The sequence below is a fragment of the Varroa destructor genome, unplaced genomic scaffold, assembly GCF_002443255.2.
Source record: "Varroa destructor unplaced genomic scaffold, Vdes_3.0 BEIS01000004.1, whole genome shotgun sequence".
NCBI lineage: Eukaryota > Metazoa > Arthropoda > Arachnida > Mesostigmata > Varroidae > Varroa > Varroa destructor.
Genome location: NW_019211457.1, coordinates 7,125,570 through 7,144,800, shown reverse-complemented (window position 1 = coordinate 7,144,800; position 19,231 = coordinate 7,125,570). Strand labels below are relative to the sequence as shown.

The 19,231-nt window shown below is 39.9% G+C and overlaps 1 protein-coding gene across 1 annotated transcript; it reads right to left on the bottom strand.

Moving 5' to 3' along the window:
- Window positions 1-872: 872 nt before the first annotated feature.
- LOC147755787 (uncharacterized) lies at window positions 873-10,125 on the bottom strand. The gene is made up of 2 exons (XM_086987768.1): window positions 9,969-10,125; window positions 873-3,060 (listed from the first exon to the last, which is right to left on the bottom strand). The coding sequence occupies exon 2, from the start codon at window positions 2,637-2,639 to the stop codon at window positions 1,173-1,175; it is 1,467 nt and encodes a 488-aa protein (XP_086843894.1). The 5' UTR covers window positions 2,640-3,060; window positions 9,969-10,125; the 3' UTR covers window positions 873-1,172.
- Between the last annotated feature and the right edge of the window lie 9,106 nt (window positions 10,126-19,231).

Here is a 19,231-nt window from a genome sequence, read left to right as displayed (position 1 = left end):
TACAGTAATTCGTATTAATCAAGACCGCAGATTTTTCGACAGCGGTCAGCTTCGCCATAATTTGTTTGATGTTCCTTTCGGCCTATAATGACATAGCCATAAACGTAAAGCACCAGTATTTTCTGTATGGAAGTTACATTAGTTTCAGCCGTTCTCTCTCGCACAATTTGAACCATGTTGTTTCTTTAATCGTAAATTACTTTCACGCTTGGTTTACAACTTGAAGCCTGGAGGCATTGTGGGAAGGTGAAGGCTCAATTCTAGAACCCTAGAAGGTCGCAGCATTCGACAGAGCCTTTATCTCCGGTCAGGGTTTCACGTTCTAGGAGTTAATTAATAAACTTACTCAGACTACACGGTTGAAATATCTGACCCAAATTTCTTCTTCAAAGAATTGTCCAAGGTACTCTGTACTTTGAAACAGGTGCTGCCTTCGGAGGAGTTTATCGATAAATTAAGATGTTTCACATGTCGGAAAATGCTACTGATTTATATTGACGATTGCAACAGAACTAATATAACAGGGTTTGCTTATTGATATACGTTTCTGTCGGGCTGATCTGAAAATATCTGAACTAAACCAGTTAAAAAAGAATGTTTATTTTTATACTGTAAAGGGGCACGTTTTAAATGTATAAACGCAACATATGCTCATACAAAACAATCCGCCTCCTTTCTCGATAGAAATGGGTTGAACTCTGCCGTGATCCACTAATCCCATAGATATCCTATTTTTGAGTCACAGGAGCGCTTTCGTCGGTTGTCAACAACTACAGTCCTTATCCAGGTATCTCAAGAGATATAGTCAAATAAAGCGCCACTTTAGTTGCAATTTAACCACAGAGAAAATATTAAAACGTGTAGGCTGCAAACAATAATTTCACTTTATTTAATAAATAGGTAAATACATATTTAACCGATGAGATCTAACATTTCTAATATATGGAATAAAATACAAATAATATATAAAACAATCAGTGTTTTCTTTACGGATGACTAGTACTATATAATTCTATTACTACTCATGGTCAAAAAAAGCCACGTATCTCCTACAGGAAACATACACCGTTATCGAACGCTAGCGTTCTTGTAAACCTTCTGAATAGACAATCCAAAATATCACATCTGTGTAGTTTTAGCTCCTACCGGCTACAATTTGTTCACGATTTCTCTTATGCCACTACCGGTATCATCCGTCCTGCCTCTTGCAGACCCAGCTTTTTGAACGACTTTTTAAATATCACTTTTCCGAAGTTGAAGTCTAAGCCATACACGTGTTGTCTCTCTATAGCGCTATCATCTTTTCTTGAAATGAGCATATAAACGAAGTCGTCACAAATGTGATGATCAGAAATACCGACGATGTCTCCGAGGTCGATTTGCTTTATCTCTGCGTACCCACTATAGGCCGCACATACCCACCGGGGACCTTCAATAGAGCAGAAGTAGAGCAGCCCGTTATGACCCCCAATCAGCTTCATATTTTTAGGTATTTGCATTCTGTAGGAGGGATAGGCTGTTGTATCACCTCTCCTGTATGTGAATGTCCACACTTGTTCGAGTGGCTGAATGGCCACGGCAATCGTACACTCATTGTGGTCGTAACTCAGTATAGTATGGTCGTTGTATCGGAAGCGTATGTTCTCCGCAATTTTAACCAGATTCATATTTTGAGCGTCAAATGCGTAGACTTCCGTTGGAGTGTAGAAGAAAGCAGCAGTGCCAAATACATTCGTTCTGACGAAAGGCTGACCAATGGTACTGAGAACGCGGACTTCGTGGGGTAGTTCTTGAGAGCGGACGCGTCGTACGTAGACTTTACCCGCAATCGTAAAGTAATGTTGGTCGTTCATTATGAAACCGCTAGCTGGTGTTAACTTTGCAGACTCGCATATCCCACGGCAAGTCACCCCAGACGGAAGGAACGTCACAGAAGAGCTATTATTAGATGGCTTCTTACTGAAAATAGCTACGCCACTGGACCTCCGTGGACGCACACGTCGCGGTTCTCCAGTGAAAAGTGTACTTTGCGCAGGAAATAATACTCTGTAAATTTTGGTAACTATTCCCGATTTTTCAGCATCATTTTCGCTCCACTCATTAAGTCGTTCCATTAGTTTGGATTTGTAAATAGCTTCAGAGGGAAGCCGGGCAAAGACTTCAGCCACCATATCAACATCCACAGCAAACTTCGAGCGATCCAAGAAGTCGTTATCATGCAAGCAGTTTTCGATGTTCGAGTTGATCATTTCTTCCATCTTTTGCATGATGTTGGTGAAGCCATATCTCTTCGCAGCAGCATATACTTCGATGACATGTTTATTATCGTGGTAAAATTGTTGTCCAGTAGACAGATACCACAGAATAATATCAAGAGTAGTAATGGATACATCTAAGTATAGACGGTTTTGAAAAAATCGAACTGAAGTAGATATGGAGCCATAAAGCGCCACTTTAGTCAACTGCTGCATGAAAAACTCAGATGCTCTTATCAGTAGATATGGGGGAGCTACTCGGAACTGCCCGTTACTTCTGAGGCATTCAAGCACCACGAAGTCCTGTCTATTGTAGTCACCATACAAATTGTTTCGGAGCGGAATAACAGGCGACTGCCCATGGATGATTGTCCTGTCACCCATAACTATCCGTTATTTTGCGAGCGAGAAATTACCGACAACTTAGGTTCAATGCGTCGCTTCAACGAAATGGTACCGTAATCTTTACAGACAACAGTTCCACCTTCAATAAAACAAGCGACAAAATGAAGCAACCGAACTCGCCAAAACGCGCAAAAACACTGTAATTACTTTAAAGCTGACCCAGCTTATATATATTTGCGGGCACTCATGAACCACATGCTCTCCAACCGATAACTCTCTTTCTCTGAAACTCTCCTGGTTCTTCAAACGAGGCCGTTCCACGAACGCGATATATGAAGCTTCGCCTGGTGTGAGCGGTAAGGGGAGTGATTCAGTCCCGACTAAAAAGTGTAAGGGGGGTGACTCAAAAAGTTGAACCCCGATTGGATCAATCAGTCCCCCTTAGCGATTTACAGTTGAGCTGAAATTGGAAAGAAATAATATGTTGATTTCTGGAAGACCCAATTATATTCAGAGAACACGCATGATTACATGATTAGTGCGCTTTGGAAGCATGATAAGGCACAGAGAGTATATTTATATATGTATATATAAACACATTAAAAGTATGTATATACTGGTGGCAATACTTTGTGGTCTGGCACATGATTTACCATCCAAAAATGGCAGCTGATTAAAATAAATACACTAGCAAGGAGTTACATTCGTACATATATAGAGATTTGTGAATAATTTTCTGATTCATCCATAAAAATAATATTCTATTTAGAGCATACTCATTGTTGAATAAACAAAACAATAATACGATACAGTTAAATTGTCCGAACGTGTTTAAAAACGGGAATAAATAACAATAACGTTTGTTTAAATATTTCGTGGACAGCGTTTTGTGCGACAGCGATCGCGACACCGCAAACTAAGTAGTTTAAAATATGTAGAAACCAAGAGACCATAACATAGATGAAAAAAAAAAAGCGACAACGGGCGCATAGCGACCTGCAGGCGCAAGGCGACCTGTAGGTATGCTTTTTTCAAGAGTGTCGGTTGGACGGTATGTACCAACCAGACGATTACTACCTCAAGAGGCTCTGCTACAGCCAAGAACATTTCGCGAGTGTCAGGTAGTCACTGTCGAAAAGAGTTTCGATGTGACGAGCCGATTATACAAGTAGAGTATTGATAAACATCTTACAAAAAATTCAACGGAATCCGATCATGGAGTAGATACAGATTAGTGTGTGCCGAAGTATTGTTCACTGTGTCATAAGTTGTAATCAGTAACCCAGATTTTATTGCGATAATGCGTGTACAATGGCAAACGAAACGGGTTTGTCAAAGCTGAAAGCGAACGCCGCTGAAGTAGGGGAGAATGCTCTTTAGATTAGTGGCGAAAAAAAAATGGCCAAAATATAATGACCTTGATGGGATCCGCCTCAAAATCGCAAGCATTCATGACGACGATTCTAGTAGAAGCTGTCGCCTCATTGTTATTTATTTCAACGACCCCCTGATGACTCACTTGTGATACTTTGCACTACCTAGGTATCTTTCAGAAGGGGTTTCAGGAACCTTCTCTACTACTGCTGAAGGTTTTCGTTACACGGAGTTTCTGCACTTGCCTGACGGAGCTCTTGTGTTCGAAACTGATTATGATAGTTGGCATGATGAAAGCTATACTCGATCTATAAGTGTCATTTTATTTAATAATGTTCTGAGCCATCGTTGCCAAGGTTCTATCGACGGGCTTTTTTCCAACGGGACTGTAATAATTGTAAAACTCTACCCTTCGTTGACGGAATACTCAGTGTTTTGAGCTCTTCTATCTCGCAGATGTTCGAGTACACCGCTGTCTTTATCATGAAGGGCTTCTTCTCCTTGGTTATTGTTTCGTTGTGGGAATCGTTTTTAGCGTTTAGCAGTGGGATCGGCCAGTTGGATTATAACAGTATTAGATTATCTCGCGTACAAACCTACGTGGCGTATGCCCTGTAAAGCGGATTTTGAATTAAAACTCAGTGCCTTGGAGAATCGAACAACGATGGAGTTGCCGTTAACTCTAAATTGAGCCTAACAGCAGTTCGTGCAACAGACCAACCCCCGGACACGGAGTTAATGCCGGCTGGGCAGCGTGACATTTTTACTTTTTTAGGCTGTGGTCTACCTTTGGCATCAGGAATAAGAAAGCCTAGGATTCGAGGAAAATTGGAAACATATGCGACTAAAGCTGTTTTGTGTAGAAAAGTAGGGTAACTATGTGCTAACAGGTACAATCTTAAATACATAATAAACATCCAAGTAAGGGCGGGCGTACAACACAGATCTATAGAAAGTTAGCAAGTTAACTCAAGCATTCTTGTTCAAACCAAAATACAAAGTATTTTGGAAACTCACTGCTTGTATCATGAATACCTTAGAATCGTTGACTTTATCAGTATTATTATTGCCTGTACATTCACATGGGCACTTCTTTTACATCTCCTTGAATTGCAGTTACAGCAGCGATGGTAGAGATACTCTTCTTGGACGATCAAAAGTCATTTCTATTCCTCGATTAATAAATTCATAGTCAATGCAAATGCTGGTATGACATTTGTCAACATAAGGATAGACTTAGAGAGTTATCAGGTGACTGAGTGCTCTCTTGACAAACACTCGGTTTTTAATATTTTACGTGCAACACTTCATTTTCAATTAAGCGGGTTCCTCCATTGCAGTAATCACTATTAGTAATGTATCTCATCTGTATGCCAAATATCAGGATCAACGGCAATTGCCATTGTAAACTCATTTGTTACATGTGAACACCAATCAAATATATTTCTACGTATAGAGATATACTATAGTGAACCATTTGTTTATATTCATCTCGATGCTTCTTGATGTATATTGGTTACGCGGGCAATGGGAAGGCATGATTGAATTCCGTCTACCATAATGCACACATTGGCAAGGAACATCATCAAAAAATGCCAACCGGAAATGTCGAAATAAAAGGAAAAATTATATTACGACAATAAACTTGACCAGTCCACGTTACTGGCACGTTATCTGCATCGTATAATGTATGTCGCACGATAGGGTCCTGCAAATCTCTGGGTTCTTCGATGTTCGCACCTAATTCCAGTCGAACACGAACGATGGGTCTGGCCAACGAGCAACGATGTCTGGGTTGTCAAAAAATTAAATGCACTATATTGTTGAAAAAGTCTATAGCATCAACCAACTCATCCTTGCCAGCGCAATGACGATGTCTCCTTATCCAGTAGCTGTCTAGCGTTGTTCATATATATACGAGATACATACGAAATAGCTTTTTTTTTGACCATAGAACCTGTTACGGTGACTAACTTCAATCACATATTTTACTGTAACATCCCTTTATCTCTACCAAAATGTAAACTCTATCAAAAATCCCAATAGAATATCTAATCGAAGCTCCTTACATTGAACTAACCTATATACATTCTAATATATAGTCTAATATTATTGGTGTCTAGTATTAATGTGAGGTCCTTTTTGTAAAGGATCTGACGCTATTAAGGCTTTAACATTTTGGTTCAACGTAGGCCCTTTTGACGATTCTGTAAAGATTTTTTCATATCACAGCGTCAATGGCCCGGCTCGATCTTAAGGGCGGATGAACTTTGGTATCGGTTTAAGGTGTTTTTTTCTCAGTACTAACAACTGGAATAGCTGATGCCATTTCTCAGACTTCTTAAGAGTCTTAGCGAATCCCGATCACTTGCCCTCGATCTGTTAAATAACTACCACCTGTTGGGTATGTCGCTGCGTCTGAGTGGTCAAAATAACGTAGTAACAATAATTCTCACACCGTAGATTCACGACATTTTGAGAGTTTATTATTTTCAGCGTAAAAGGTTCGAAATGCAATTTTCCGACGGCAGCTAAACGAATGTAAAAAAACATTTAGGATGATTACACCATCTTTTGTTGGTCTTTCCGTTGGGGTACATGTTAAGCATGGAAACAGGCGCGTCTTAATTCGATGGTGTCCCCATCTATCAAAGTTCGCAAATAAAATGATTCACGTACATCAAAAATCGATAGCACGCCCACTTGCTGCTACAACTACAGGGTCCTGATACAGCCTTCAATTGAACTGACTAACACGTGATATCTCGAGTACATGACTTACGCCAATTTCTCATTGGTGCCACGACCTAAATATAAACACACACTAAAAAAAACGTTGCCAAATCAGTGACATTGGAAAATCTTGACCTTCAAAAACCTCCATCTAAGCTGCCCTTTCGGAATCTTTATTATGACAATTATAAACATAATTCCCCTCCACATTACTCAAACACTTATTTTCTACTGTAAAGGGGCACGTTTTAAACGCAACATATGCTCACGCAAAACAACCCGCCTCCTTTCTCGATAGAAATGGGTGGAACTCTGCCATGATCCATTAATCCTATAGATATCCTATTTTTGAGTTACAGGAGCGTTTTCGTCGCTTATCAACGACTACAGTCCTTATCCAGGTATCTCAAGAGATATAGTCAAATAAAGCGTCACTTTAGTTGCAATTTAACCACAGAGAAAACATTAAAAGGTATAGACTGCAAAGCAATAATTTCACTTTATTTGAGAAATAGGTGAACACATATTTAACCGATGAGATCTAACATATCTAATATATGGAATATAGTACAAATAATATATGAAACAATCAGTGTTTTCTCTACGGATAACTAGTACTATACAATTCTATTACTACTCATGGTCAAAAAAAGCCACGTATATCCTACAGGAAATATACACCGTTATCAAACGCTAGCATCCTTCTAAGTAGACTATCCAAAATATTACATCTGTGTAGTTTTAGCTCCTACCGACTACAATTTGTTCACAATTTCTCTTATGCCACTACCGGTATCATCCGTCCTACCTCTTGCAGACCCAGCTTTTTGAACGACTTTTTAAATATCACTTTTCCGAAGTTGAAGTCTAAGCCATACACGTGTTGTCTTTCTATAGCGCTGTCATCTTTTCGTGAAATGAGCATATAAACGAAGTCGTCACAAATGTGATGATCAGAAATACCGACGATGTCTCCGAGGTCGATTCGCTTAATTTCTGCGTATCCACTATAGGCTGCACATACCCACCGGGGACCTTCAACAGAGCAGAAGTAGAGCAGTCCGTTATGACCCCCAATCAGCTTCATATTTTTAGGTATTTGCATCCTGTAGGAGGGATAGGCTGTTGTATCACCTCTCCTGTATGTGAATGTCCACACTTGTTCGAGTGGCTGAATGGCCACGGCAATCGTACACTCATTGTGATCGTAACTCAGTATAGTATGGTCATTGTATCGGAAGCGTATGTTCTCTGCAATTTTAACCAGATTCATATTTTGAGCATCAAATGCGTAGACTTCCGTTGGAGTGTAGAAGAAAGCAGCAGTGCCAAATACACTCGTTCTGACGAAAGGCTGACCAATGGTACTGAGAACAGGGACTTCGTGGGGTAGTTCTTGAGAGCGGACGCGTCGTACGTAGATTTTACCCGCAATCGTAAAGTAATGTTGGTCGTTCATTATAAAACCGTTAGCTGGTCTTGACTCTGCAAACTCGCATATCCCACGGCAAGTCACCCCAGATGGAAGGAAGGTCACAGAAGAGCTGTTATCAGATGCTTTCTTACTGAAAATAGCCACGCCACTGGACCTCCGTGGACGCACACGTCGCGGTTCTCCAATGAAAAGTGTATTTTGCGCAGGAAATAATAGTCTGTAAATTTTGGTAACTATTCCCGATTTTTCAGCATCATTTTCGCTCCACTCATGAAGTCGTTCCATTAGTTTGGATTTGTAAGTAGCTTCAGAGGGAAGGCGGGCAAAAACTTCAGTCACCATATCAACATCCACGGCAAACTTCGAACGATCCAAGAAGTTGTTATCGTGTAAGCAGTTTTCGATGTTCGAGTTGATCATCTCCTCCATCTTTTGCATGATGTCGTTGAAGCCATATCTCTTCGCAGCAGCATATACTTCGATGACATGTTTATTATCATGGTAAAACTGTTGTCCAGTCGACAGATACCACAGGATAATATCAAGAGTAGTAATGGATACATCTAAGCACAGATGGTTTTGAAAAAATCGAACTGGAGTAGATATGGAACCATAAAGCACCACTTTAGTCAATTGCTGCATGAAAAACTCAGACGCTCTTATCAGCAGGTATGGAGGAGCGACTCGGAACTGCCCGTTACTTCTGAGGCATTCAAGCACCACGAAGTTCTGTCTGTTATAGTTGCTATACAGATTGTCTCGGGGCGGAATAACAGGCGACTGCCCATGGCTGATTGTCCTGTCACCCATAACTATCCGTTACTTTGCGAGCGAGAAATTACAGACAACCTAGGTTCAATGGGTCGCTTTAACGAAATGGTACTGCAATCTTTACAGAGAACAGTTCCACCTTCAATAAAACGAGCGACAAAATGAAGCAACCGAACTCGCCAAAATGCGCAAAAACACTGTAGTTACTTTAAAGCTGACCCAGCTTATATATATTTGTGGGCACTCATCCGATAACTCTCTTTCTCTAAAACTCTCCTGGTTCTTCAAACGAGGCCGTTCCGCGAACGCGACATATGGAGCTTCGCCTAGCGCGAGCGGCGAGGGGCGCGATTTAGCCTTGGCTGCTAAGTGTTAGGGAGATGGCTCAAACAGATGAACCCCAATTGAATCAATCAACTCCCCTTGGCAATACAGTCGGGTTGAAACTTGAAAGAATTAACCCATCAATTTCTGGAATCTAAATACACTCAATTGTACTAGGGGAAGATGCATAGTTAGTGCGCTTCTCAAACATGGCAAGGCACAGAGAAAAAAGAACCTTTGCGTATAAACAAACATTGACACAGGATTTACCATCTAAAAATGTCAGCTGATTAAGAGTGGTAAGTAGACTTACGTGCCATATCAATCACTTTCGTAAATATGTTGATTTGCGAATAATTTTCTGGTTCATCCATAATAATATGAGATTAAATATTTATAAATTATTCTTGAATCGTATGATATTGTTCGTATTTTTCGAACCTACCAAGGCTTCACAAAGGTTATTTCAAAACAGGAATGCTTAATTTAGATAGATACTGTGAAGCGAGTATCGGAAATTTATTCCTAACAAGAATTTCGTAATACAAAAGAAACGAAAAAGTAGCTCGTATTAATTTTTACAACGATTCCGTTGGGGAACTGGTAATTTTTAGTCGTTAACGTGAATTCAAATTACAAATACATACACGTGCTAAACCTACCTACAAACGGGCTATGATGCTTTATTAAATGATGTAGGATCACGTTTTTAAAGTTATCGATTAACGTACTTATTTGATAACTGTGAGCTACTCGCTCGGTTGTCTCGCACAATACATCGGGATCCAAGAGCTCACTCAGGGAAAAACGCGAACGAAGGAAACAACCGATTTGTCAAGTTCGGCTTCTAACCATAGTGCACGATGCCCGCCTCTGACCGTGGCAGCAATGAATTAGCTCATCTAGCTGTCGGATGTATAGATATGTGCACCTTTTTAGCGAGGGGCAACCGTCGTCTGCTATTGACGCGTATATATATTTATAAATAATACTGACAAGTGGCTGAATTCACGCCGTTGCTGAAGTTTTACGTCGTGGTTAGCGTTCTGTCTGATAGGCGTCGTAACACCGCAAGTCAAAGAGTTTAAAATATGTAGGAACCAAGACATCATAAAAAAAGGAAGTAGCAACAGACCACACAGGGACCGCCAAGCGCAAGCCTCATGCTGGATAATCTGCAGATATCCTTCTTTTAGGAATGTTAGTTCGACAGTATATTGGAACTGGCTGAGTGTAACAGCAATGGGCTTTGCTACAGCCCAGGACAACTCGTGAGTCTCAAAGAATCCATTATCGAAGAGAACTTCGATGTGATGAGCCAAGCTCACTTGTATCGAAGCGTAAGTAGTGTTATTTCCAGCGTTAGGCACAGCGACCTCGTTAGTTTTGCTTTTATATGTCCTATAGCGGCCTTATAGAGAAAGGGAGCAGAAAGCTGTTAAAAAAAGGATGTTGAGCTGGCTCCAGTCGATTGATCAAGGTCTATATCTACTTTTAATATAATATAAACAGCGGCACCAGTTATTACTGCAAGGATATGTGTAGAAATAGAAGAAAAATAAGATATACATAGATTTGACTAGTGTTATTGCTGGTTTGCGAAAAGTTTGAATAAAATCCATAAGCAAGATCTAAACAACTACGGAATCATACGGCGGCACATACGTGGTGTAAAGTATATATTTGATGTGCATCTACGGTATCTATCGTTATATCGAATATGAATAGGTCACAGAGAAACGACGAAAGGCTGTATAATGTACAACACATTCACTCTACACTGTGGGTCGTATTATAGTTCTCTCTTTCTCACATACATACTCTTATTGATTCAATGAGATTCAGCGACGCTAACTATGAAGATCTTTAATCAACATGTAACTGTTTATATCTCTTTATACAACAAATTTGCAGTAAGTATTTGTGACACTTTTGTTACGTAGGCAGTAAATGTATTTGATGAACATTTAAGGAAATTGCAGATGTGCAATCGTTCTTTGTAAGCACGACATGATGCATCAAACTTTCCATTATCGTGATGCATGTAGGTCGTCCGCAGTCCCAGTCTGTGTTTTGCCTTATTGCAACTGATCTGAACAGTTTCCTCCTCCGCTTTCGTCGCATTTTTCCATTTAAGTTAAAAACCAACCCAGTTTACGCCCGGCACTCGGGTTCGGCTTTCCAAGTCGCACTAAGGTAGATACACATTATACCGAGAGAACTCCACATTACGTTCTTAAGTTGCAGTTAGTCCGCGTTCGATAAGACTTCCGTGCTAAACCTGAAGGTACACATAGAACAAATCTATAAAGGATCAAAATATATACGTAAGGTATGCATAATACATGGCACGTATTTCGAAGCCGTTGAGTGACTTAATGGTTTTTTTCTTACTTGCGAAAAGTTCTGTTACGTCATCGTCAAGCAGAACGTGTCGAAGATTTGCGCGATTTTGGGACCGACATGATTGAATCCATGTTTGCGACACTTAAGTAGTGTGCATATGATCGTTGGTTAAGAGGTCATTCGTTTCTTCCAAGGTGCTGTTCCATAACTGCATTACACAGGAGGATGCGGGTGGTGAGGTTAACTAACCGCTTACCTCTCTGGTCTATTCCTAGTTTACTGACAACAAGAAGTGAGTAAGTTTAAAATGTACTTGCAGGCCTATATACAAAGTATATGTTTATCATTTTTGCTGTAAACTGTCGTCACCGTCCGTCTCAGGGGTGACAGCCAACGATGGCAGTAAGGTCTCTATGAAGGACACTAAGTGGACCTAAACCAATAATAAGATAAACCCTCTTTATCCGTGCAGGGAAATCGCATCACACATGTAGTACGTGCTATATGTCTATTGTGTGTTAAGTTGTGTTTGCATTTCTAATGGAGGGTTTCCTATAGTAGATCACAGCTTTACCTTGTGTATCTAGCATTTTCCGATATCTTAAGAGAACAAGCGAAGTAAGGCTTATTTTGGTTATTTATTGGTGGCGTCTCCACCTCGATATTAGATATATTAGGTGAACTACCGATGTATATGTGCACATGTTGCTTGCATACAGACGATTGTACATAGGAACCTATTATGATGAAGCAGTGTACATAAGAGTCGGTTTGCATAAAGGATATACTGACTAATCGGATGCTTCTTATCTTGACCTTCACTAAACTTATGAATCACATACAAGGGAATCATGTTCGGTACATTGCCATGTGTTATGTAGAAGTGGAGTGTCATTCGTAGGGGTCTATAATGACAATTTTCAAGGCGAGTTCGGATGAATTATAATAAAATAAAAAGACTCCTTTTAGCAGGGCAACTACTCAAGGCTGGAGCAGTAGAACAACTGCGACAATGTAACGGGGGTTACAAATACGATTTAAGGAATCGATTAAATTTGAACTGTGACAAAGTAGCTGGAACGAAGCAAAAAATGCCTGTAGAGGTGCCGGTCGCGATCTGACGGTAGCTTCTTTGGTTAGGTGTAATAGGTATGACTATTACAGCAGGCTGGTAGAATAGTTGCAAGGTCGCTGCAGTATTGTTAAGATATTCCAATAGGAGAACGGAATACGTAAGCACGGTAATAATCTAAATGTTGTCAATAGAGTTACTGAATTAGGAAAAGATAATGATTATAATGGAAAAACGGGATTACTGTCGCAGGCCTTCAGAAGAATTGCGTGTAGCTCTGTCGTACTTCTCGTGATGGCTGACTAAGCAACGTATATGCCTGCTGATCTTAGGGACATGTTGCAGTCTACGTTCGAACCTGGGCATAGACACATTTCCAGAGCCAGCCGTCTGATAGAATGGCTAACGGTGATACCAGACGTAGAACTCGGAAGATACATCTGCAGTAGAACTGCTGGCTCTTGCATAGTTAGGTATAATGTGCGTCAAGTTCGTTCATACTAAGATCCGCCACCAAAAGAATGACGAGGTCAATAGGACAGAGTAATTTTCACCAAATCATTATTGGCGTTTACCTTAATCTGGGCATAACAACAAACCAACGGCAGGTGTGGGGCGAATACCGCAGATCTTCCTAGCATGTACTGTTAAAGCTCGTGTTTTCTCTGTTAGTTCGCCTGCTTAACCCAAATTGGTTCTGCAGAGATGTCGGATTAGAGTGATTTCCTATGGATCACTACACTGTTAATCCTGAAAAGAGATGCGCAAATATTGGAGGGGGAATTTCTGTTTTTTGAAGCCTAATGTTATTTGAGCAAATTAATTGACTTTGCGTTTTCCTTAATAATGAAAGCAGTAATAAGGGAAGAGGGTATAGGCGATACCGTATTAAGATTTCAATGAGGTTCTGATAAGGAGTAGAAATATCTGTAACAAAGTGTAATTGGGACAAGATAAGGTTTAAGACCAGCACCGCGCAGACGGAGCCTACCTTGAATTGCTGAGGTGACGAACATTTTTCAGGTGTGTTGTATAAATTTTATACTAGAATTCGATTATTTTTTCAAGTAAAATAAAATATGCAGCTTACTGGGACATTTCACTCGAGCAAGGTCATTAAAAAAATGGGGAAAAGGGGTAATTACTCTCCGGTTATTTGAATGACTATATTAAAACAATTGACACAGCATAAAAAATTGACTACCTTACCAAGGCAATAACTTCAACGACCAAACGGATTAAGTAGGCAGAATAATTTTTTTTTTTTTTGTTTTTCAAAGTTTGCACACTACAATTTATGTACCTACCGGGCACCGCCGGAAAGAATCTATATATGTGGCCATGTTCCGACGGTTGAACATGATTCCGTTAAGGCAACAACCTTATAATTGTTAATTTGTTCCTCACGTTGGATTCTGAGCCAGCCCGAATCTTCTTTTAATAATAGTGCAGGCTGAAGGCACAACGCGGAAAAATGCTAGTAGATCAACAAGCCTTGGCTTACTGCGGACGAGTCACCAACAGAGATCCTAACCACACGAGACGGTTCGAAGCAGGGTAATTCCAACGGAGGTTTCCACCCGGTCCACCCTCGATCAAAAATGACTTTTGACTCTCCGACTCTGGAATCCTTTGAACAATGCTATGAGACGCCGTGGGGTGCGCACACTTGGCCTAGTAGCTGTGGAACGTTCCTCTAGTGTCCATAACGTATTTACTGGTATATATAGCTTGTACTAATTGCGTCAGTAATTTGTTTTAATTAAATCAACATTAAACTAGATGCGGACCGGAGCCCGCGGGTCTATTTATCTATGTATTTTTTAGATCTACTGCCGATGAAGTCTTCAGCAGAAGGCAGGTCTTCGATTAAACACAGTCCAGCGCATATATCTGGTCCCTGCGCACTTACATACATTCTATTTTTCAGGTCTTTCGATATGCATTATCTACTATTCTGCGGCAAGCTAAATGCAATATGTGTTGTATGCCTCATAAAGCCGATTTGTGGAGCTTGGAGCTTCAGTAAATGTACATCCGGAGATTTCTATCGGGCAGATATCTGGCGATAGCGATACCATCAATATACAGTCATAACTACACGTGCTGTTTTGCCATTTGAAAATGAAACAACTAATATCTTGAAGCGAGACGAACTTTAACCAGCCGCCTTTCAGATATCCGTGATGGCAGGCCCGCATCAACGCGTAGGCGTACGTGACCGATTATAAATAATGAATTGAATAGCGAAGTGCGAAAGGAAGAATTTAATGACAAAATTCGATCGTGTTCCATGCCCAAAAACGGGTAAAATATTAATGAAGTAGTCTACGCAGGCAAAGCTTTTAAAGCAAAGCCCCGCCAATCGATAGAGATCTAATGGAATACGCGATAAAAATAGGCATTAAACAAAGTAACAGCTGCTGTCTATGCCTCCTCCTACGAATTCTAAATTTCGTTTTGGAATTTATTGGAGGAAACACTACAGGGATCATTAAGATAATTAAGCCTAGCGATACGGCAACCTACGTGTTGGGACATTAGTATGTAGCCTTGTTAACGGGGGCCGTAAACGTTGTACGAAGATCAAGTTCTACACGATGTGTCCATTGGACTTATTTAGTTATTATTAAATTTGTAAAAGGGCTAACAATTTTCTGAATTAAGTTTTTCCAAATATGAAAATATGGCCATTGGTTTCCAGGTTTGAATTCAGCTAGCAGGTTATTTTACAGCGCTGTACCATTTTCAACACTGTTAAATATCAAAAATGTCTCATGTAAGTATCACAACGACACTAGACAAATCCTTTCAAAGAATGTTTCTGGACTCCAATTGCCCTTACATAATTGTTTTTTTTTTCTAAATCTACCAATTTTTTTTACTTATTATTGCTTATTTATGTGCCTATTGTAAAGTTCCAGTCGGTCTTAAGCTTTAGCCGCGTTGTAGGTGCACTGCGTTTGTTCAGTGTAAGAGATATTAGTCTCGGCCACAAATCGCTATAGATGACCAGTTTCAACTTTCTCTGCAAGCGAAAGTAGAAAACGTATTATCCAATAGAGCATTTTCACTTATCGCCAATAATTTCAATCTCGAAAACCTAAATTGACTAGCCTGATTTCGCGAACGTTTCTCTCTAACGATATAGAAGTTGCGAACTTCATGTTCAGTAAGTTATTAAAAACTGGAATATTAATCGCAGACGCCAGTCGATGTCAGTCGGGCTGAGAACGTTGGTTTGGCAAAGCTAACACTACTTATGAACCGCAAACAAGGCATAGACGCGTATTCTATACACCGAGCTGTTGCGTCACTGCCACGCCTTCCACCGTTAGAAAAACGGGTCTCGCAAATAATGCCTATGAGATGGCTTAGAATCAATGCACCAGGAGCCTAAGTATACAAACATAAAAAACGATACCTAGCTTCTCAGCTTTGTATCAGTATCACGATTTACCAAAGCGTTATAGAAGAGAGGACTAATCTGGTTGATAGCAGGGGGTTTCCCTAGTCCATCCATTTGGCTCTTTCGGATGACTCATCCAGATCACCTGCGTATGGGCAGTACAATCGTTGTTGGGCGGTTAGCGAGACGCATAGATGATTTTTATTTTTTTCGCTATTGTATTCAGTCATCGTAAAAATAATCCCGATTATATGATTCATATGGGATTACACGAGACAAGCAACGGATATTATGCTTATTTGTACGCTACACTGCAATGTATGGTATGTCAATTATAGTTTATGTTTGAAATAAAAGAATGACTTATGGAAAAAATCCTATGAAAAAACTTTAGATTCCTGTATTTCAGAAAATGAATTTTTTTTTAAACAGAAAAGGGAAGCTGTTTTTTGTCTTTGAAATCTGTACAGAAGAAATACTACTATTACTACTACCAATAAGCCCCTACGCTGAAATGGATTGTCCCAGTCAAAGCTTTTTGGGTACGTCCTGAAGCTGGCTTCAGTGAAGCCACATGAAACAAGAGTTGAAGAAAATTAGTGACCTAATTTGCATGAGGTTGGTTCCAAATCCTAGATAACTTAGGCCACGCAAGTGTTACTTAGTAGGTGAAAGAGAACAGGCTGTTTATCGTTGCCACTACCATCTTAACTCTTAAATCAATCCAGCAGCCCGATCATGGTTAACAAAGAACAACGTTAGGATGGCTCCCTTATGAAATGCTAAATGTGTAATCTGTTGTGTCATTCACTACCTAATTTTTCAATAAATTTGAGGTGAGATCTATTTAAATGACGTCCACTGTTCAAGCAATGTATCTGATAATGTTACCCATCATTTAGGGTGAAATGAAGAAAAAACCCTCGTCGAGGTAAACCACCACGAAATGCTCACGATAGCACAGAGGTACGAAAATTTCGTTTTTAGGCGCCGCGCCTTATTCTAGGCACTTATCGCGGGAGAACAGACATTTAGGTAGGAACTTTTTTTTTAACTTGCCTAAATATCTAAGCTAAATTTAGATCTCACTCGTTCGTAGTATTCGTTCCAGAAGAAGATGCTTATTATCAACGTCGAGGCGCAGTTCATTAAAAATTAATATATAATCAAGGAAATAAATTTGTTGTTTAGGATTGTAGGACTGTTGTCGGATAGGATGTGGTATCACGCTCTGAAACCATCTGAAATATGGTAGTTTTTACAGCTCAACGAGACAATAACGCTCTATTTGATAATATCGAAGGTAAAAAAACTGTGTATCACTGTCTAGTGGACTAATTCTTGTTACGTTTTCACTTGGTCCGAGTATTCGTTTGGATGTTATTAAGATAGCTCTCTGATTGATCATCATTTAATATTTGTCTAAGAAATTTCGCATAATTTTTATGCATTTTCTGATTTCATAATACGGTTGACGGACCACGTGAAAGTGGATGCCGGAAGCATTGGAATCGGACCAGCTCTTTATCGTTCGACCCGTGCGTTCGATAGTAAGCCTTAGAAAATGTATGCAATGAGTTAATCAAACCCTGGAACAAACGGCAAGCTATGTTCAATATCTATTGCTGTTCAGGTTTCTACTAAGGTAATAAACTGTATCTACAACCAGATCGTAACCTAAAGTATCACAGACCAATGCAGTAAACTGTCCGCATCATCTGAAATACTAGGAAATTTCATGAGGTAAAAATCTGTAATTTTTACTTCATGAGATTCCTGCAGGCAGTCGAATGAGGCTCATCTACTGCCTATGAGATTCGCATCTGAACCTGCTTCAGTAAGCTAGCGGACTCGCGCACCACTTTTAATTAGGCAATGACTCGTATATAGAGCGTACTTAATGTAAGGGGTACTAATGGATGCGTGAAAAATTAATCGAGAAATCATACCATGCAGAAGCGGAGGAGGAGCGAGGCAGGATGTAATCAATGGAAGCGCTGTGATTTCGAGACGTAATATAATTTTTTATCTGCTCGATATGTGAATACGGGGTCGGAGTTGTCTTAGAATAGAAAAAATCGTGACGAACCATTAGAAATGGATCAAATTCACACACGCGATAGTCGAAATCGTCTGGATCCAAGTTTTTTGCAATTGCGTTTATTTGCTACATGAATATGTGCGCTGGCAGGCATTTGTAAAGTTTCAATTAAATTAATATTTTCGACATATGTTCGTGCATCTGTGGCGTACAAGCTTTTACGGTATTTTTCTCTAAACGAACCTCGTGCAAGTAGTGCACTTATCACATCTCAAATTCAATAAAAATTGCGGTATCGTCCAGCTGTGGGGCAAACAATTACATACTTATGAGTTACAAACAAATATATGGGATATTCTTCAGAAGGGAGGTCGAGATTGAGAAATATGTGACCTAATAAGATGACCGATACGTATCGTATACATGGGTCACAGTTTTGAGAATTAATCATTAGATATTATGTATCCGGGATTGATCAGTGTCGATATAGTTTACTGCTATTTGATTAACGGCATAGCAATCATGTTTCTGTTTAAGTACCAAAAAATGGCATACCATTAAAAACCCTGATAATATATATAAGCCTGATAATAAGTTGCTGATTTGCAGGACCAAATATTTCATGAAAATCTACATTGAACGAACAGCAAACAGAAATTAAGATAGTATTCTACATGCCTAAAAAGGCAGGAACCCTAGAATTGCCATACTCGTGTCGCAGTTCCAATGAATAACATAACCAGACGCTATTTGAAAGCTGCAATACATCCACACCAAGTTGGAGTCCATGTACGTTCTCCCAGTACAACCAGTTTTACGCTCCAGCAACGTGTCCCCCTATTTGATGATCCGAATCCGTCGCGCCGGTTTATTTTCGCTGGATGCGTCACTCGGCCGATATAGGCTTACCCTACAGCCGAATTACTGCAATGGCCGACAAACATGTGTTTCGCGAACACGCACACTTCGTAGAATTATATTCTTTGATCTAGTAGACAATGGTCAGATGCATAATAATCCAAAGTTGTGTCCTGACCAAGAAGTTGGTCTTGCGTTTTTCTGTTACGTCATCGAAGTTACGAACTTTCGTCACTGGCATTATTTATAATATATACATAAGAACATT